We start from the raw sequence: 21493 nt of genomic DNA, 5'->3' as shown, positions 1-21493 counted from the left end.
TCCCTTTAAGACAGGACCCTACACATGGGGGTCCCAGTAGTCAGGGCATCATCTACCTGGAAAGTAATCAGTGCCAATTAGTGAGACCCAACCTTACGATGGACGGAGCGGCGATACTTACTACCACTATGATGCCACACACCGCTAACCATCGGTTAAGGCTTGAGGCCGGCTTCCATTCAAACTTCACCCAGCTGTAAGGTGTGAACTGGAAGGCTATTCTCTTCATCTTACCCCTGGAAGTAGAAGACAGCATAAGCACCCCGCAGTACAGAGGTCACCATCCAAATCCCCCATCTACTCTGCTGTGGTCACAGCGCCTGTACGGTCCCTCATGTGGCCCCCTCTGGTGAGGCAGGCAGCGGGGCAAAGGGACTAACTGTGCAGCGAGCGGCTGCAGCTGCCCAAGGAGTCAGCGATGTGTAGCAGCCTGCGCCCCAGAAGATGATTCAAAGGTTTTTGTAGATTACTGTGCAAAGGTAGAGCGCTGTGTCCGTCTGACCCACCTGTATGTAGGAATGTTCCACAGACCCTGCCATTTGTACGGCTTCATGGAGAGCCACTTCAAGGTCTTCATGCCACAATAAATTCCTAATCCATTACACACTAGTACATCCATAATCCACTGCAAAAAGAGAATAAAAAGTTACAACACTGAAAGTGTCGGTGACCGTACATATAAAGATCAAGTAACCTGTCCAGACCATCAGTCACCAAGCTGTGGTAAGCGAGACAACGCAATGTGAGCAGCCGGCAGTCGCCACGCTGGGGTCAGCGAGACAACACAATGTGAGCAGCCGGCAGTCGCCAAGCTCTGGTCAGCGAGACAATGCTATGTGAGCAGCTGGCAGTCGCCACGGTGGGGTCAGCGAGACAATACAATGTGAGCAGCCGGCAGTCGCCACGCTGGGGTCAGCGAGACAATGCTATGTGAGCAGCCGGCAGTCGCCAAGCTGGGGTCAGCGAGACAATGCTATGTGAGCAGCCGGCAGTCGCCAAGCTCTGGTCAGCGAGACAATGCTATGTGAGCATGTCCTATCACTATGGATGAAATGTCACCATGATGCTTTCATATATTTATCACTCATTTTTGTACATGTAGGGTTGAATGTTACCTTCTCTGCTGGGACACTACATGTAAAGGAAAATTCCTAACCAGGCTACATGGTCAGAACAATCCATCAATGGAGCAGGTAAGCAGAAGGAAGCCCCAAATCAATAAGATTTAGGAAACAGCAGATGTTTTGTGGTATCCTCACATTACTGCGCCACATGCAGGATGTCATGAGAGAACGGACTGCCTAGGTTTCAGTGACTGATGTAAAGCTATATTCACACCTCAGTGTCCGACTGCTGCACACAACCCCAACGCTCCAGATGCATAGTATAAAAGGCCCACATCTACTCGATGGAGGCTAAATAAGTGTCATTTAGCCTGTATTGGGCTCCTATAGCTTTTTTCTGGGTGCAGAGCCATAGTCTGCTGTGCTAAACCATACAAAACGAAGAAAATATATCACACTGTGAATTTTATGTAACACGGGAGGCTTGGGGTGGGTGTTTTGCCACAGTGGGGTTGTACAGTAGCCTACGGTGGAGGTATAGGTTGGAAATGCTCCAGCATGCCCAGATCTGATGTGTGACATGCGTAGATTACAGCCTCCAACCACTGAGCTGTATACAGTCAATCCCCCCAATTATATGAAAATAACTTACGTGATCCCACCAGCATTCACTGAAATTAGGCAGCTGATGCTCCAGGCTGTATTCCAGGAACTCGAACATAACGCTGATCATCATACACATCCACCAGTCCCTGATCACTAGTGTCTGAGAAGCAAGAGGACAAGAATGAGGCCATGTAGAAATTCAGAAGATGGACTCCACTGTGACACCATCATGGAGGCCGCGGATCTGTGGTCTGAACTAATGTAACAGGCATTATATGCTTAGAACGGCAAAGCCAAGGAGATGGTCAGTCATCCCCAATGTGTGCTTCCACGAATACATAACCCCCTCCATCTCTCCCTCCTCCCAAAAGAAAGTAATGTTAGCTAGAACTTACTTTTATATACCAGCCAAGAAAGTGTGCAGGTACAAAGCCATCCATCTTATCCTACAAAATAACAGAAGAAGAATACAAGATAATTAACTGAATCCAAGTCCGCTGTCGCTGACGGGAGAGGGTCCGCAGCAAGGAGACCTTTCTATAATGTCCTTATTTATTTGGCAGCTGCAAAAAATTGTTTCAAAGAACATCTGGCCGTGGTTTTCCTAACTATGGATCTTTTGGTGCTTGTGTCCTGAATGTTAAGTGATGTGTGCTACTTTATAACGCTATTCCCATCTAAAGTTATGTCAAGTGCAAAATAACCTCTCCAGAGAGGAAGAGGAGTAGAACTATAGCGTCACCTATTGGCATAGCAATCCTAAAAGTCATTATCGACCCTTTAACGAGCCTTGCCACACCACCTAATGTCTGCTTTGACTTTTCATCCTATTTGCAGAAATGTGTTTCAGGGTGTTCGCCCCTGTTCAGCACACAGCAGGAGATTTGATTTGGCTGAATGAGAAGCCTCTGGCAGGGGTCTAAAGAGAAATGTTATGGCGCGTCACTAGAATAATTCACTTTATAAATCAGAAGAGGTTTCATCTCCAGTAGAGGCCACCGATCCTAAGAATGAAGAGACTACAGAGGTAATTCACGTCCACATCTTATTGTACCGGGCTGCTGCTGAGTATAGAGCTGGGCCCATTCACTATATTGGGGACGTGCTGCTCCTTTCGTGTAGCGCCAGGGCACCGCTGTGTGTTGGCCCACCACCTATCAGAAAGTGATATCCTAGGCTATGTGACTGCAGCCATCCATTTGCCTTCTGCTGGCTTCCTGGTTTAGCGGTTACGGTGTCATTTAGGAGTGTTAAGCAGATAATCTGTTTCCTAAACTCTTGGAGACAGGACTGACTTCAGCCAAGTAATCTGTGCGCATGACAATACCCGGGCAGACGTAGCAGAGCCGATCAGCTGCAGCCGGAATCAGTCACGTCTCTGTTACATGACAAAGCAGCAGAGAATTCGGGGGTGACAACGCTGCGCCGTCACTTACAGTCTCCGACCCCCACCCTGTGGACTTGCTTACGGTGATTACCCCCTCCCTGCCTTTGGCTTGTCATTTTGTTGCTGGAGTTTAGAGAGAGGACAAATCCTTTCCAATCCCTTCCTAATCCAGGCTCGGGCTGTCAGCTATGGCTTCCAGATGTGGACTATCACCCGTGAACTATTGGCACTGCCATTTACATGCGGCATGGTCGGTAGGAGACCGTTAACTTCCTGTGGTTAATGCTTTGTTAAGCAAGTATCTGCATTGTGGAGAGCCGCGGAGCATCATACCTCGACAACACAAAATAGGCGCCACACACAGCAGCCTGGATTTGGTCATCAAAGGCCCCATACCAGACATCCAAATTACAGGCAAAAGAACCTTACATAGGGGTGTTCTCAGACTAACAAGTGATCACAGATCTAAAATATTGGAAATCCGTCTAATTAGTGACACCAATGATGACAAGAACGACGGCACATGATTGGCTAGGAGTAGGACTTGTACACTCGTGGCCAAAAGTTTTGAGACTGACAAACCTCGGTTTTCCTAACAATTATGGCTTCAGTGTTGCCAGATCCTGTAACGAGATGTTTCTGTAGTTACTGAAGTAGTTATAAGCTTTTAAAAACTTTTATTTATCAAAAGGATATCAAGTTTTGTGCAAAAGACTCAGTATTTCCAGTGTTTTCCCCTATTTTCCAGACTTCTGCCCTTCGCCCCGACAGCTGGATATCGGCTTCTGGGCCAAATCCTGGCTGATGACAACATATTCTTGCCTAATCAGGGCTTGGAGTTTATCATGAGCTCTGGGTTTTGTTTGTTCATTCATTTCCGTATGAATACTAACATGAGGCTCTCACTGGTAGAGAGATCTGGGGAGTTTCCTGGCCGCGGATCCAGTCACAATGCTTTATTCACCAAGACACTTAGTTACCAGTTTTTCCTTCTGACATTGTCTCCATCAGGATGATAAAAGCATTGGCCATCACCACATTGCTCCTGGATGGTTGGGAGAAGTTCCTCTTGGAGCATGTTTCGATCCCATTCTTTATTCTTAGGCAAAGAGTGAGCCCCTCCATGGACGAAAAGCCCCCACACGAGTGGTCTCAGGAGGCTTTACTGTCGGCAGGACACAGGACTCATGGCAGCGCTCACCTTTCCTTAGGACAATTCTTCCATATGTCCTAAACAGTGTGACGGGGGCTTCATCAGAGAAAGTGCCTTTACCCCAGTCCTCGGCCGTCCGGTCCCTGTACTTCCTGCAGTCGTTATCTGATGAAGCCCCCTTCAGAGTGTTTGGAACATCCAGAAGGAAGAATTGAAAAATAAGGGTCATCACTGTAAATATTGAGTCTTCGCATAAACTTGAAGTATTTGTCTATAAAAGGGTAAAAACTTCTGAAATGCTGATAACTACTTCACTGACCCGTCAGTCCATGGAAGTGCGGGATATCGCCAATGTACGCAGCATCTTCAGTCCCACAGATGTTACACGGAGACGGCTCGCAACCAAAACGGACCTTAATCAGGGGTCATGTGGCTGCAGAGTGCGTCACTGAGGAAGACCACCAGAGATGGATAGAGAAGAGTCACATCCCCTCCCAAGGTCCAGAGCCGCATCTCTGCCAACGCTCCTCCGATTGTTCGCAGGTTGTAATGTACTTGGCACGAGCCGCTGAGCTCAGTGATTGGCTGCAGCGTTGTTGATCATTACTGCAACTTGTAAACAATCACCAGAGCAGCAGTGGAGATGCCGCTTTGGACCCGAGGATGGTGAGTAACAGTAATTTTATAATTTGTAATCGAAGCATGAGTATATGTGGAGCATTCATGTGTCATACAGACAGGTTCTCATGATGAATGCTGTGTGTAATGCTGCACCTCCCCTGCAGGGGCCACTAGAGTGGCAGTGATCAACCAACAGATGATCTTAATGAATCCGGAAGCAGACTCCAAACGGTTAACAGATTGCCACAGAGGCTCCAGTAATACGGAGGCTAAAAGTGAGGTCACAGCGGCTCCATAAAAAGGAGGCTACAAGTGAGGTCACAGCGGCTCCATAATAAGGAGGCTACAAGTGAGGTCACAGCGGCTCCATAATAAGGAGGCTACAAGTGAGGTCACAGCGGCTCCATAATAAGGAGGCTACAAGAGATGAGACCACCACTTTAAAATAAACTTTAACCTATATAAATTTGCCATTTGTGCAAAGCGTTTCCTGCAGCTCCTCGGAATTGTCTTACCCATAGGTTGTGATAAGGATCAGTCTTATTATTCGGGTCGTATATAAGGCAGTTTCCGCCATAATCTCGCTCAGGTAGAGGAACTCCCAATTTGGGGTCAATAAACTTCATGAAATGTCTCCCGTCATGTACAGTCTGCAAAAACCAGAGACACATCAGTAACAAGACCACACGCAGCACTGGAAGTACAAAGCGCAGGCGGGAACGATAATTAGCATGGCCTCCTATATGGGAACTAACCCAAAATCTGCAGTTCATGCAGGGATCAATGAAATGTGTCAGTGATGGAGAAGGTTCACACGTTCATGGTTTTCCACAGCCATTTATTTACAGGGCGGCAATGGTCACCAGCTTAGGGCTGAGCGACAGCAGCTCTTTAATGGAGCCTGCTCACAAATATTAGGGTGCACTTATTTCCCCCACCTAGGCTGCGTCCAGTCCTGCAGCTCAGTCCTTCTTTCCTACAGGTTTCAGTCTCACATTTATGACCCATTACATTGTATAATGGTCTTTATGGACACTATAGATTGATGGGCAAAAAAATTTGACCCAAATCATTAAAGAGTAAACGTAGTTTTATTTTTTTTTTTTATTTCATGAATCAATATTAAAACATAAAATTAGAAACTAATAGATCTTTGAGAAATCGTGTTCTTTATTCTTCTGGACTGATTAATCATTCTCAGAATAGTTCTGTGAATACAGATTTTCCCATTACGGAGATACGAGATGATAGTTGGTGCTGATAAAGTTCTATGGAGGGGAGGAGCTAGAGGCAGAGCCCCGCCTTCTTACAGCTCCTCCCATCTACATAGAATCTTATAGGCACCAACTGCCCTCTAATAACTAGAACTAGAGCACAGTGCGTATATGTAGTGTGCAACACAGGAAAATAAATGTGACGGAGAAACCCTTGGGGCTGACTGACACATGGCTACTAGTGGTGGTTTCACAAGGAGACTGCAGCAATTAATGACAGGTCACTTACTGAAGTAGCGATGTAATTAATGGAGGAAAAACAAGGCCGTCTCTGGGCGGTTTATAGGAGAAATCCACACTTTGCATGGACATACCCTAGTGACACGTAAGATGTAGGCACTTTCACCACTTACCTGAAAGAGGATGAAGATGAGGAAGAGCTCGTACACCACACTGACACACAGCCAGAACCTCCAATAAGCTGCAAGACATCAGAGCGGACACTGTTACTGCGCGGTTCCGCTACTGGACCAAACAAAGTTCTACTAGGTGTGACCAAACTGCAGCAGGTAAGCCCACATTACGTGCCCAGGCAGGGACTGGTCCACAGCATAAGGGCTTATACACACCTGAGCGCTGTGGGTCCGTACAAAACAGATCTGGAATGAGTTATGGCCTCACAGTTTCCAAATAAAGACTTAACGTCCTGACTTCATAGGGAATCCATGAAAGCAGAGACACGAGGATCATCAGTATCAGATCGGTGGGGTTACTAGGGTCGGCCACCCAGCACCCCACTGATCAGATGTTAGAAGGCCCCAGAGCTAGAAGGACACTGTGCATGGAGAAAGATCTGTATGTGTGTAGGGGTCAATGTTGTGTACTGCAGCTCAACTTCTATTCACTTCAATGGGAGATGACCTGCAGTACCCAACAATGGCCACTATGCAGAGTATGGAGCTGTGCTGTTCTGACATTGCTGCTGGACCTGACAACAGCTGATGTATGGGATCTATGGGAGTGCCGCCCCAATCTGACACCGAGGACTTATTCTAAGGATGGGCCATCAATATCAAAGTCCTGGACAAGCCATTCAGGTCTCCGTGGCTCTGTAGATGGAGGATGCAGTACGTGGGATATACTGTCCCCCTAAAAGCAATGCTACAAGCTTACAGAATCTGGCATCAAAATAATGACTGCTGGATTCAGGGGCCGAGGGGGTAAGCGAAGCCCCAGGAAACCCTATGGGTGCGGTGTTACGGCTCCTTATAGCCCAATACAGCGGTGTGGACGAGGCTTTATACCGACATTACTTCTATACTCATCCCGACTGGCCCCCCATCATTCAGCCACGGCTGCACAATACCCGACACCCACCAACATACCTGGATGAGGTCTGGAGAATGGGCCATCTTTAGCTTGTGTCACTCCAAAACATAGGAACACCAATATGCTGGCAACAATTCCTCTGGAAATACACAATGGGAAAACTTAGTGCAATGGCAACTGTATCATCACTGTTAATAGATCAGAAAATATACAAACAAGAACAATATGAATCGTTGATCGTACACTTACTAAACTAATCTAACAAATACACAATAGTAATACAAAGGACATTACATTTTTAATAAAGGGGCAGATTCCGGCAGTCCCCAGGCTGCCATAAACCGGCCCCGTCCTGGGACAGATCAGCGGCCACGTGCAGGTTCTGTGGTCGCCCGTGCAATGCTGAGGACGAGGTGACACGCCATTTTCTGCGTGTAACAGAAGATTCGTGGGTTTATCTAATAGGAGAAGAGTGCGTGGAGGTCAGGAAGGGCCGGGAAGGGCCAGCGGCACAAACTTCCTCCTGTTCTCTGCGCACAAGGAATAAACAGGAAATCTCCAGAGCCAAATGCAAAGGTTATTCATCCCGGCCGAGTCCGACAGGATTTCACACTGATTTATGGTACAGGATCTACAAAATAGGACTGTACCAGCGCTGATCCAGCAATGTAGGCACAAGTCTCCACTGACATTGTTCTGCCACGTGAGCCCTGCAGCCAGCGGTCACTAATGGGCTGCAGTTCCCTCCTTCGCCAGACGAGGTGAGTGAGCACAGCGGCTCAATAGCGCCACTGACTTATGTCAGGCGAGCCCCAGGGCAGCCAGCGTCAGGCGAGCCCCAGGGCAGCCAGCGTCAGGCGAGCCCCAGGGCAGCCAGCGTCAGGCGAGCCCCAGGGCAGCCAGCGTCAGGCGAGCCCCAGGGCAGCCAGCGTCAGGCGAGCCCCAGGGCAGCCAGCGTCAGGCGAGCCCCAGGGCAGCCAGCGTCAGGCGAGCCCCAGGGCAGCCAGCGTCAGGCGAGCCCCAGGGCAGCCAGCGTCAGGCGAGCCCCAGGGCAGCCAGCGTCAGGCGAGCCCCAGGGCAGCCAGCGTCAGGCGAGCCCCAGGGCAGCCAGCGTCAGGCGAGCCCCAGTGCAGCCAGCGTCAGGCGAGCCCCAGTGCAGCCAGCGTCAGGCGAGCCCCAGTGCAGCCAGCGTCAGGCGAGCCCCAGTGCAGACCTCACTGGAATGATGCAGATGCAGGAGGTAAGTATCGGTTATTTTTATTTTACACCAGGGAATATAGTATTTAACCCATTAAAAGGGTCAGGAAATTATTCTTGTTTGTACGTTTGTGTTTTTACATGCCTTCTTACAAGATCCATAGCTTTTCTATTTTTCTGGCAACATAGCTGTATGAATGCTTGTTTATTTGCTGGATGAATAGTAGTTATTAGTGATGAGCGAATATACTCGTTACTCGAGATTTCCTGAGAACGCTCGGGGGTCCTCCGAGTATTTTTTAGTGCTCTGAGATTTAGTTTTTATTGCCGCAGCTGAATGATTTACATCTGTTAGCCAGCATAAGTACATGTGGGGATTCTCTAGCAACCAGGCAACCCCCACATGTACTTATGCTGGCTAACAGATGTAAATCATTCAGCTGCGGCAAGAAAAACTAAATCTCCGAGCACTAAAAAATACTCGGAGGACCCCCGAGCGTGCTCGAAAAATCTCGAGTTACGAGTATATTCGCTCATCACTAGTAGTTATGAATGGCGCCGTTCATGTTACCATATAAAGTACTGAAACATATGGGGAAAAAATTCCTAGTGGGGTGAAATAATGCAATTTTGACAGATGTTTTTGTTTTTACGGAGTTCATCATGCGGCAAAAATAACCAGGAAAAATTGATCGTCCATGTCTGACCGATAACAGCAATTTTAAACAAACGATCATTTCTATTTAAGTGATTGAAAAAATAAAAAAAGATTCAGGATATTGTAAAACGAAAACGGTTCTTAAAGTCACAGTTTTCCCAAACCCCTTTCAAATTTATTTTTCTGATGATGGGGCCAACTTTTTTTTTTTTTATTGCGAAGTGAGCGGACTTTTTTTTTATGCCAATTTTGCACAAATGTGATGCTTTGATTGTTACATTTTTTAGAGAGATGTAGTGACCAAAAACATGCAATTCTGGAAATTAAATTGTTTTAATTTTTATGGTGTTTAAGATTGGGTTTATTAATTTCATATTTTAGCAGATTAGAAATTTACGTACAAGACTATATCAAATGTTTTATTTTCCTTTATTTCTAATATGAGGAACTTAAAATAACCAGTATCTGCAGCGTATGGTGGGAGCGCAGCTCCTGGGCCTCCTCCATGCCCGAGGACCCCTTCCCAGGACGTGAATACAAAAGCCATTTGTGAGAAGTCCTTAAGAATGGGGTTATCTGAGTAGTGGACAACCCCTTTAAAAGGCTAGGCTACACTAAAGTTTTGGCTTTCTTTTTTTATTATTAAAAATTCACTTATTTCTGTCTTGTGCTATTGGTAGATTATTTTGGTGCCAAATTCTTCAAAATGGTGCACATGGGTCAAGAATTCTGCAAAATTAATCGACACTAATTTGCCTAACTATTTTGTGACTTTTTCACTTTTTCTAGTGTAAAAGCCACAAGTTTTATTAAAAATGTCACAAAAATTGGGAAAAAGTCCAGGTGTACATAAATACACTGCAGGGAGCGGGCGGAAGATTGGATGACATCTGCACAAAAAGTTTTGTAACAAAAATAAATAAATAAATTTTAAAAAATCGCAATAGATTAAACAGCTAAAGAAATCTGGAAACCCCAAACCTTGCAAACAATGGTGAACATAAAACAGGGGAATAGATAAAGAATAAACATTAAAAAAGGCGAAAAATTTAATAATCTCAGGGAGTAAATAAAAAAAAACAGGCAAAAAAAACAAACAAAAATGAATGTCTTTCTTCATAAAAAGGTTCTAGGGAGGAAAAAAAAGTAGCTGCTACTATTTAAAATGATTGTGAAACAAAAATAAAACATTATGAATAAAATTATATACACGGTATATTGATATTCAGCTTCTAGCTACTTTAAGGCATGGATCTTGAGCCCATCGGTGGATTCCTGTACATTTATTTCTCAGCGAGTTGTGGTGCAGCTCTATACAAAGGTGTCACCTCCGCAGGTACAAGGATTAATGGCGGCTCTGCTGGCCCCCTCAGCGCCCGACTTAGCAACATTCCTCATACAGTGGCAGTTTAATTACCTGACAGGTTACACAGAGGTAATCCCTCAGCTCCAGGCAAAAACATAATATCCTACAACTGATTATGCCCTTGAGATAACCTCCTAGTAACCAGACAGCCACCCCCACCATCCTCCAGTCAGGAGAGGCAGAATGAGTAGCATGACCAGTATGAAGCACGTGTTCGGTTATGGCACTCAGACCGTCCTTGTGCCGTGCCCTCTGGTCTCCTGATCAGTACCTGCACTCCACCTTCCATTCCCTTCTCTACCATAGGGGAGTATGTAACGTGTGGACTTTGCCATCAAATCATCTTAAGGCTTACAGGGGTTCTCACAAACCAAATTTGAATGACTTTAACCCTAAATGTCTATTTAATAATCTAATTACTTTTCTAATATACATCAAAATAAAAAATCCTTACAGTTCCCTCTATATATTTATTTAAATTTCTTAAATGGGTTGTCCACCACCCAGACATCGCCTTCTGAATCCCTATGATCTCCCCCCCATCATAAAACAACACTTATATTCCCCTCCAGTGCTGGCGCTGTTCCAGCCGTGTTGAGACTCGCTCTCCCGGGCATCAGGTGACAAGGTCACGCGATCCTTGCAGCCAATCAGTGCTGACTTCACCGTCCTTGCCTACGGATGCAAGAGACAGCCGAAGCTTTCTGAGAGCTGTGACTGCTCTCACTTCCTCCGGATTTCTTGACTTACCTGAAGAGAGGAGAGTGAAGCCAGTGCTGATTGGCAGCAGGGATGGCATGACATTATGTCACACGATTCCAGGGGAAAGACAGCGCTCACACTGCTAGAACGACACCTGCACCGGAGGAGGAGTATAGGTGTCATTTTACTGAGGGGGGCAGTATAAAGTGACAGGAGGCAGAAGTGAAAACTGCGGCATCGGACAATTATCCCTGCATATGTTCTATGCATCGTGTGGACGAGGTTTCCTATAATCTAATCCCCAGTGCTAATGGTATAATACTCAGCTGTTATCCATGGCACACACCCTAAGGCTGCCTTCCCATGATCAGTGTTTGATAACTTGTTTTTATGTTTTTCGGCACCTATTAGCTAAATTAGGTTACTTGCGTTCTTTCATAGCTCCTTTTTTCCTCTTTCCCATCTTTGTCATTAGGGTACATCCACTCTGATCGTTGGCGTCAAAAACTGCACCAAACTGTTGGGGAAACTCAGGATTGGAAGCAAATTTAACTTTTCTGACTTTTAGGACCCTGCAGACTACAGATGTTCAAGGACCTCCATCGTAAAGTGTAGTGGGCATGCTCTGTGCCTGCGCATTGAGGGGGGAGGTGACCTGTGACCATCACCCAATGTGTATGGTGGCATCCTGGGTTCTCTATAAACAGGTTATACCATTAATTGTAATCCAACCTGGGATCTAATTAGATCACTACTCAAAAGTAACGTCTCCTGTTATACATATTCCCATAGGTTTATAAAGACCATGGTCCATCAAGTTCAGCCTTTCTCCACCAATTGTACATTTTATCACTAAATTAGCTACAGGGTGGTCCATTTATATGGATACACCTAAATAAAATGGGAATGGTTGGTGATATCAACTTCCTGTTGGTGGCGCATTAGTATATGGGAGTGGGAAAACTTTTCAAGATGGGTGGTGACCATGGAGGCCATTTTGAAGTCGGCCATTTTGGATCCAACTTCATTTTTTCCAATGGAAAACAACAAAGAAACAACAGCCATAAAGATCCTATATAAAATACTTTTATTTAAATATCATTAAAAGTACCAAAAATGAACAGGTAGAAAGCACAAGGGAGGGGGGCACCCATTAAACCATGACTAGGCCAGAATATACAGGACCAGGTGTCCATTCATGAACCAGGTCGGCAGCAAAGGTGCAACATTATACCGGATTATGTACTGCACAAACCCATATAAAATTAGAGACCATGCCTATAAATCAATATCCGAATCATGGGCAGTACAGTGCTGCACAACAGTCACCATATCACGATGTACATACCTAGGCTGCAAGACCGGTGCACGAACAGGACAGCTGGGCCGAACCCCAACGCGCGTTTCGGAGCTAACGCAACGCTCCTTCCTCAGGGGGTGGGAGAATAATGAACAAAATGTGCCTTATATTCATTTCCGTGTGAAGGCAAACTAGCCGCACCTGCACATCGGCGGTGCAGACCGCCTCCATCATGGCCGCCGGCAACAAGGAACACGTGGGGCCCCACGTGACCAAGCGCCGGACGGCAAGTGGAAGCGTCCACACCGCAGAGTAACAGGCGCATGCGCACCAGGCAAAACATGTTGAAGATGCCATATTGGAAACAGGCAAGTATACGGGCAACCAGAATGTTAAATAAAATATGAAACAAACAATAAGAACACCATAAGAATGTGAATTGGCAAAACAATAATATCATACACCATAGTATCAGATGTCAATACAGAATGATAAACCCGCATAAAAAGAACTTATTGACACGAATGCAAGATTATATAACTGTAACACTAGACATCAATAACAAACAAATAGTGCATATCAAAAAGTAAAGGTTCAAATTTGTTTCAATACTAGGCGAAACATCAATATTAGGGGAGGTGCTCTCTCTAAACGCCTGGCCCAACTGGAAACCAGGTGGATGTGGACTCTACGGACCATCCATCCGGATGGTCTTAATGAGAACATCTCTTTTGCCCCATATTTGTGACCCATTTCTCTGCTGTGCGTTATGTGGCCTCTTGGGCCATGTCCCGGCCATATGATTTTAATTCGTATTTTTACCAATACCTACTTTTTGTGTTTTTCTGTTTTTTTTAATATTGTGTGTTTGTGCCTTGTCTATGTTCTCATTTTTATATTTGCTTCGCCTAGAATTGAAACAAATTTGAACCTTTGAACATCTATGGATTCATCTATCAAGTTTTCTCTCGTGGCTACGTGTCAACATTTTTCTGGGCTACTGTTATTGTTTATACTGGACATTTTATTTATTTTTGGTGCATCATTGTTTAATGTGTATTCGTTTTGATTTTGGGTGGTATCTGGATGTGTATATGTGTTTACACATGTGTATGTATATATATGTACTTTTTGATATGCACTATTTGTTTGTTATTGATGTCTAGTGTTACAGTTATATAATCTTGCATTCGTGTCAATAAGTTCTTTTTATGCGGGTTTATCATTCTGTATTGACATCTGATACTATGGTGTATGATATTATTGTTTTGCCAATTCACATTCTTATGGTGTTCTTATTGTTTGTTTCATATTTTATTTAACATTCTGGTTGCCCGTATACTTGCCTGTTTCCAATATGGCATCTTCAACATGTTTTGCCTGGTGCGCATGCGCCTGTTACTCTGCGGTGTGGACGCTTCCACTTGCCGTCCGGCGCTTGGTCACGTGGGGCCCCACGTGTTCCTTGTTGCCGGCGGCCATGATGGAGGCGGTCTGCACCGCCGATGTGCAGGTGCGGCTAGTTTGCCTTCACACGGAAATGAATATAAGGCACATTTTGTTCATTATTCTCCCACCCCCTGAGGAAGGAGCGTTGCGTTCGCTCCGAAACGCGCGTTGGGGTTCGGCCCAGCTGTCCTGTTCGTTCACCGGTCTTGCAGCCTAGGTATGTACATCGTGATATGGTGACTGTTGTGCAGCACTGTACTGCCCATGATTCGGATATTGATTTATAGGCATGGTCTCTAATTTTATATGGGTTTGTGCAGTACATAATCCGGTATAATGTTGCACCTTTGCTGCCGACCTGGTTCATGAATGGACACCTGGTCCTGTATATTCTGGCCTAGTCATGGTTTAATGGGTGCCCCCCTCCCTTGTGCTTTCTACCTGTTCATTTTTGGTACTTTTAATGATATTTAAATAAAAGTATTTTATATAGGATCTTTATGGTTGTTGTTTCTTTGTTGTTTTGCGTTATATATTTTTCAGCTGATCCTTATTAGTCCCTATTGCATATTGGATTTTGTTCCTGATATGACATACGCTACGTATTTGGTATTGTAATATGCTTGCCCCAATATTTTTGTGTTATTTTTTCCAATGGGAAGAGGGTCATATGACACATCAAACTTATTGAGAATTTCACAAGAAAAACAATGGTGTGCTTGGTTTTAACGTAACTTTATTCTTTCATGAGTTATTTACAAGTTTATGACCCCATATAATGTTCAAAGTGCTGCCAATTGTGTTGGATTGTCGATGCAACCCTCTTCTCCCACTCTTGACACACTGATAGCAACACCGCAGAAGAAATGCTAGCACAGGCTTCCAGTATCCGTTGTTTCAAATGCTGCACATCTCGTATCTTCACAGCACAGACAATTGCCTTCAGATGACCCCAAAGATTAAAGTCTAAGGGGGTCAGATCAGGAGACCTTAGTGGCCATTCAAGTGGCCCACGACGACCAATCCACTCTCAAGGAAACTGTTCATGTAGGAATGCTCGGATCTGACACCCATAATGTGGTGGTGCACTATCTTCCCATTGGAAAAAATAAAGTTGGATCCAAAATGGCAGACTTGAGAATGGCTGCCATGGTCACCACCCATCTTGAAAAGTTTTCCCCCCTCCCATATACTAATATGCCACAAACAGGAAGTTAATATCACCAACCATTCCCATTTTATTTAGGTGTATCCATATACATGGCCCACACTGTATAACCCGCAATGTTATGTGTATCCAGGAAATCATCCTTCGGGGGAGAATTAGTTGGTATCTGGCAATGTGTTTTTACCATAACATAGGGCTTTGTACACCAGTGTGAACAGGGCTTACCGCAGACCGGTAATGTAATCAGTAAATAGGACACATTAAAGTTTTACCTTTTTGTATTAAAGGCGGTGTCTTGCGGCGTCTCTTCAAGTAACGTGACATATACCAAGGAACACGTCAGGATAAATAGCACGGTTAATGTGTGCGCTCTCCTATAAACATTTCAAAAAGGTGGGAGAAAAAAAAAAAGTTATGTATTACAATGTGGTAATGATCGGACTACATACTTATTACACACAACTCAAAAGCGCATTAAATAATCTCATGGGGAATCTATGGCTGTAAAGTCCTCAAAGAAGTATTCTGGTGCAAGTTAGCCTTCACCTATTCACTGGATAAGTGCCAACACTTCGGACCCCTAAAGTTGGCCAAACCCACTGACATAGTAAATATAGTCCCTCAATTCACCCCAACAGATGAGGTCGGGGGAGATCAATGTCGAGCAGTGTGAATTTTAACACCTGATTCTTTTCAGTAGACAAGCCGCCACCAGGGCCATTCGGCAGTGGCTTTCTCTTCTACCTCTACGAAAGCACAAGAGCATTCAGCCAAGACAGGTGAATGAGGGAATAGGGAGAGATAGCGGAGTGATAAACAAGCCATCAGCCATCTTGTGTGTGCGGGCAGCTTTACGTCTGTGTGGACCCCAAAACATAAAGGGATTTGGGTCACCCATTCTCCCTTGGTCACAAGATCACGGGTCTCAATCAAGTAAAGGGCAGGACACACGTACAACTTTGTTCCGTGTAACTCCTCCGGGCTGCCAGCTCATAGCTAGGACAGAATGGGGTACACAAGTTCCCTGGTTTGACAATAGAGGGGTGCCAGCAGGTAGATGATAAAAGGCCATTCTGGTCTAAGCAAGATAACAGTGCCTAAAAAAAATTATACTAACAAATTTTTATTTATTTTTTTGTTCCTGGGTACAAAGTGTGTTGTCCTAACCCATTATGCCTAAAAAAATAGAAAATAGTTGTTGTTCCACAAAAACTTTGCTTCTGTGATCAGGACAATTACATTTTGAAATTTGTCCATTTTTGGGAAATTTATCGATTCGTATTCAATACCGAGTAGTCTTTAAGAATATTGTTGAACTTCTAGAATTGTGCAGAAGTTTCTACAATTTTCCAGAATTAGCTGGAAGTTTCTAGAAACAGGGAGAAAATATTCCGTGAAAGCATGTCGTATGATGTGCGAGGCCTACAAGGCATATTTTTGCATGCCTGTCAGGGATCAAGTCCTGGGCATCTCATTTCACATGCAAATATTGCAAGAAAGCTCTTGAAGGTAAGGTGAACAATTGCTGCTCGTTTAGATGGCAGTGCTTTATTTTGTAGAATTTCAATGATTTAGATCTAGTACAGTTTAAGAAGTTGCAATTGAAAACATTTTCACATATGTCAATGCACTATAGCAAAATATGTACAGTTAGTCCTCGGGTTACAACGGTCTCGAGTTACATCGTTTCGTGGTTACGACGCTTTATACAACGCCTCATTCCGACTTACACGGTTTGCGTCGTAAGTCGAACTACGTGCAGTGGCGGAAGAATAGAGTCCAGTACTGTACACTGTACCCGGTTACACGGGGAAAACGAGTCTCCTGCATGCCATAACACCCTAATTATGTAGGGTACTGTGTTAGGATAGGTGTTTGGATAGGCTAAGTGTCTGCAGTACTGTACTGTTATTATGGTATAGTACTGTATGAATGTATGGTCCGACTTACATTGAAATTTGGTTTACGATGCCGTGTTAGAACGGATCAACGTCGTAAGTCGAGGACTACCTGTATTAAGTAATGTGAAAAATTTCCTGCTTTTATCGAATTAATTATATCTGCTATGTTACAGGTTGGTACAGTGGAGAAGAGAGAGCCATGAAGTTTGCTATTCCGCAAATTTGGTGGCAACCGGACCACTCAAGCAACTGCTACTTCTGCATGGTGGATCCTGCCAAACGTCGGACGGGCAAGAATGCACCTCAAATAGTTTATCCAGACATTCCTTCTTCCATTGCACCAGTACCACACTGCCCCAACTCCCCCAAAGAGGGATCAGCCATCTTCAGGAAAAAGCTGTAAGTCAGACAGCGAGGAAGATATTGGAGATCAAGATTAGGTTTTCACAGATGCGGTTGAGGAGAGAAGGCCATACTTTCCTAACCAGAAAGACGTCAACGATCTGATCAGAGACCTTCATCTTACCAAGTCCAATGCTGAGCTTCTGAAATCCAGGCTCAAGCAGTGGAACTTGTTGGATGAAAGTGTGCAAGTCACACATCAGAGAAAGTCACCAAACATTTTCCAACTTCTTCAGTAGGGAAGATGGGTTGTACTTCTGCAACAATGTGGCACAGCAAATTATTCTGGCCTGTGGTCATAAAATCAAAGTTCGTGCTGAAGGTAGTAATTTTTCCATAGTCTTTAAACATAAGCAGTTGAAATATTACACTTGGAAGCCAGGAACAAAAATTGTGTTACATAGTGTTATCGAAACCAAGAAAAGGATTTATCCAAACAAAAGACTTCACCCCACTGAAAACATATGAACACTCGGTTGAATGCAGAAATGTAAAGAGTTGTTGGAAGAGATCGCTGTACGACCATCAAGTAGAGTGTATGGCAAACTTTAGGATATTACCGTGTTTCCCCGAAAGTAAGACAGTGTCCTACATTCTTTTACCACTCAAAAGTCCCACTATGTCTTACTTTCGGGGTATGTCTTATATTGGAAAATTGCGCCGTATATTGCGATTGCGCCGTAAGTAGTGATGAGCGATACCTTCCGATACTCAAAGGTATCGGTATCGTATGGTATCGGCCGATATCCAAAAAGTATCGGATATCGCCGATACCGATACCCGATACCAATGCAAGTCAATGGGACGCAAGTATCGGAAGGTATCCAGGATGGTTCCCAGGGTCTGAAGGAGAGGAAACTCTCCTTCAGGCCCTGGGATCCAAATTCATGTAAAAAATAAAGAATTAAAATAAAAAATATGGATATGCTCACCCCTCCGGCGGCCCCTGGACCTCCCTCTTGTTGCCTTTCCACAGCACAGGTTATGAGGAAGCTGCAGATTCTAGTGGAGAGCCTGAAGGACCTGTGATGATGTCAAGAAGAGGGCTCTGAGCTGCCATGTGACGCTCCAGCCCGCCCACTTCTTACATCATCACAGGTCCTGTGTGTGCACAACACTAGGCGTCCAAGCATGGCAGGCAGGTATGCAGCGATCTCCTGGACCCTGATGCTGCCTCCTCCTCCCCCGGACACACAAATCTCCCCAGCAGGAATCAGCAGCTGAGGAAGCCATGTGTGTCCCTGCTTAAGTGCAGCATTCATTTGCTGCTCCTGGCTCACCGCTCAGCTGATCGGTGGGCGGGGAGCCGCTAATGAATATTCACTGCACTTAATCAGCGGGACCACTTGGTTTCCCAGCTCTGATTCCGGCAGCGGAAAAATATGGTAATGCAGCAAAAGGTACCGGTACTATGGCTTATATTTTTCCAATGTACAGTTTACTATGTCTTACTTTCGGGGTGCGTCTTACATTAGCCGACCCCGCTAAAACCCCCACTACGTCTTACTATCGGGGGTGTCTTACTATCGGGGAAACACGGTATGTGCGTAAGGGTATGACACCCAGTGACCCACCCCACCACCGATCAGCTCCAGATGGATGCAGGTAGCAGCCGCTGCAGTGTGCGCCAAGTCAGCTCCTTTACAATTTATTTATTTTACTCACTTTTATGGCACCATTAATTCCACAGCACTTAACGGACATCCTCACTGTCCCCATTGGGGTTCATAAACTCTATTTCCTATCAGTATGTTTTTGGACTGTGGGAAGAAACCGGAGAACCCGGAGGAAACCCACGCAAACATGGGGAGAACATACAAACTCCTTGCAGATGTTGTCAATTAAGGTCAATATGAAAGCTGCGGACGAACCCTTTAACCTGTAACATGAAGCAAAATCCACCAACGTACAAGACAACATCTGTAGGAAAAAAAAAAAAAAAAAAAGAGGAAAGCTACAAAGGGCGTAGGGTGTAGACTCCTCTTGTTGACCACTTGCAGGAGAACTCTCACTATGCTCAAGATTGTGAAGACCAGAAGCCTCTTTCGCTCTGCCGGTTCTTGTCTGTCCATGAAACGACATGGACACCACTTCAACTGAACAGGAACGCGATACCACATCTCCCCTTCAGTGGCCGCAGCCGACCGTATCCTTCCCTGGGAAGCCGTGATGGCTGCGGGAGTGCTCCTAATAAAAGGGATATTTTTTGGGGGGGCACTGACAATTAGGTGACCATATCACTCCAAAATGCATAGTTTGTGAATAATATTTCACAATTTAAGGTCAAATATAGAAAGTCTTCTCCACAATGACTAATACAGGATGAAAACCACCTATTCAGAGTGACTCTGCTACTATGAAGGCCACGAATACTGGAGGAGAGAATGAGAAAATCGAAAGTCTACACAATGGTCATCCTGGGAGAGAATGCAGCCTGCTGATAGAAAACAAGAGCCCAGAGCCACAAATAAAAATATATATTTCCGGAACAGAGAATTCAGGATTGGTCAGCCCCCTTGTTTGCTTTGTTTGTATGGTCATTGCCAAGTAAAATTACGATGTACAACTTACTGGGGGGGGATTAGGAGAACAAAACACAAGCTGATAAAATGATAATCACCAAAAAAAGAAAAGAACGAGTTAGAAACAAGGAACAAACGACAACAAACATTGCCAGACATTGTGTAGGTTTTTCTTTCATTCCTTATTTCTAAAATTACTAGTTCTACATAAGGCCATGCGTCCTGCGAGTAGCTCCACAGTCTAGTCTGATTAAGGGTTTAAGGCCCCACGAGATCAACTGCATAAATTAGCATTAGAAAGCACCAATGACCAATTTAACAGTGACGGGACCCCTCTACTGCAAGGACCAGTGGAGTGTGTAACGTACAGTGACGGGACCCCTCTACTGCAAGGACCAGTGGAGTGTGTAACGTACAGTGACGGGACCCCTCTACTGCAAGGACCAGTGGAGTGTGTAACGTACAGTGACGGGACCCCTCTACTGCAAGGACCAGTGGAGTGTGTAACGTACAGTGACGGGACCCCTCTACTGCAAGGACCAGTGGAGTGTGTAACGTACAGTGACGGGACCCCTCTACTGCAAGGACCAGTGGAGTGTGTAACGTACAGTGACGGGACCCCTCTACTGCAAGGACCAGTGGAGTGTGTAACGTACAGTGACGGGACCCCTCTACTGCAAGGACCAGTGTAGTGTGTAACGTACAGTGACGGGACCCCTCTACTGCAAGGACCAGTGTAGCGTGTAACGTACAGTGACGGGACCCGTCTACTGCAAGGACCAGTGTAGTGTGTAATGTACAGTGACGGGACCCCTCTTCCTCAAGGACCAGCGTAGTGTGTAATGTACATTGACGGGACCCCTCTACTGCGAGGACCAGTGTAGTGTGTAATGTACAGTGACAGGACCCCTCTACTGCGAGGACCAGTGTAGTGTGTAGTGTACAGTGACGGGACCCCTCTGCTCCCAAGTACTAACGCTCTTTTTATGGGCGGAGGTCTCTGTAGTTAATTTTATATAGGCTTATATAATAGACGCTTGAAAAGCTACATGAGCAGTCAGTGCTTCCCAATCACAATGTAGTGAAATATTCTAGGTAAATTGCACAAAGAAAAGAAATCTGTCATAATTGTGGCCTCCTCCTAAATTGGACACATGCAGGTCCAGAAGGGTACTGGGTGCGCCAAGATATTTATGGCCTGTATATTGTATGTATGTCACCATGAACCCAAATGGTGCCTCATGGGTGATAGAACAAGTAAGACTAGCCTCCAAAAATAATGTATCTTACAACACCCATGATTGTCCTCCGGCTGGGATCCCACCTGCGGCACCATTGAGTGTTGGTTAGACAAAGCATACACTGGAGAAGGCATTGTCCCAACGGGAGAGGATAAGATTGCGGATGTAGTTCATTTTTATTCTGGGGAGTTGTTAATTTTAAATTACCGTATT

At 45.1% G+C, this 21493-nt stretch overlaps 1 protein-coding gene across 3 annotated transcripts in view; it reads right to left on the bottom strand.

Annotated features, from left to right (window-relative positions):
- Window positions 1-21493, bottom strand: part of PTDSS2 (phosphatidylserine synthase 2) — a 73653-nt gene that overhangs the window by 15505 nt on the left and 36655 nt on the right. For all 3 annotated transcript variants that reach the window (XM_077288016.1, XM_077288015.1, XM_077288017.1), the window contains 8 exons: window positions 15487-15588; window positions 7431-7513; window positions 6459-6526; window positions 5347-5481; window positions 2066-2116; window positions 1717-1830; window positions 507-625; window positions 122-236 (listed from right to left, as the gene is read on the bottom strand). In XM_077288016.1, the coding sequence (XP_077144131.1) occupies window positions 122-236; window positions 507-625; window positions 1717-1830; window positions 2066-2116; window positions 5347-5481; window positions 6459-6526; window positions 7431-7513; window positions 15487-15588 (787 nt within the window). The remainder of the gene's footprint in view (window positions 1-121; window positions 237-506; window positions 626-1716; window positions 1831-2065; window positions 2117-5346; window positions 5482-6458; window positions 6527-7430; window positions 7514-15486; window positions 15589-21493) is intronic.

Source organism: Ranitomeya variabilis, chromosome 2 (assembly GCF_051348905.1).
Source record: "Ranitomeya variabilis isolate aRanVar5 chromosome 2, aRanVar5.hap1, whole genome shotgun sequence".
Classification (NCBI taxonomy): domain Eukaryota; kingdom Metazoa; phylum Chordata; class Amphibia; order Anura; family Dendrobatidae; genus Ranitomeya; species Ranitomeya variabilis.
Note: the sequence above shows the minus strand (reverse complement) of the source record. Positions and strands in the feature narration are given on the sequence as shown.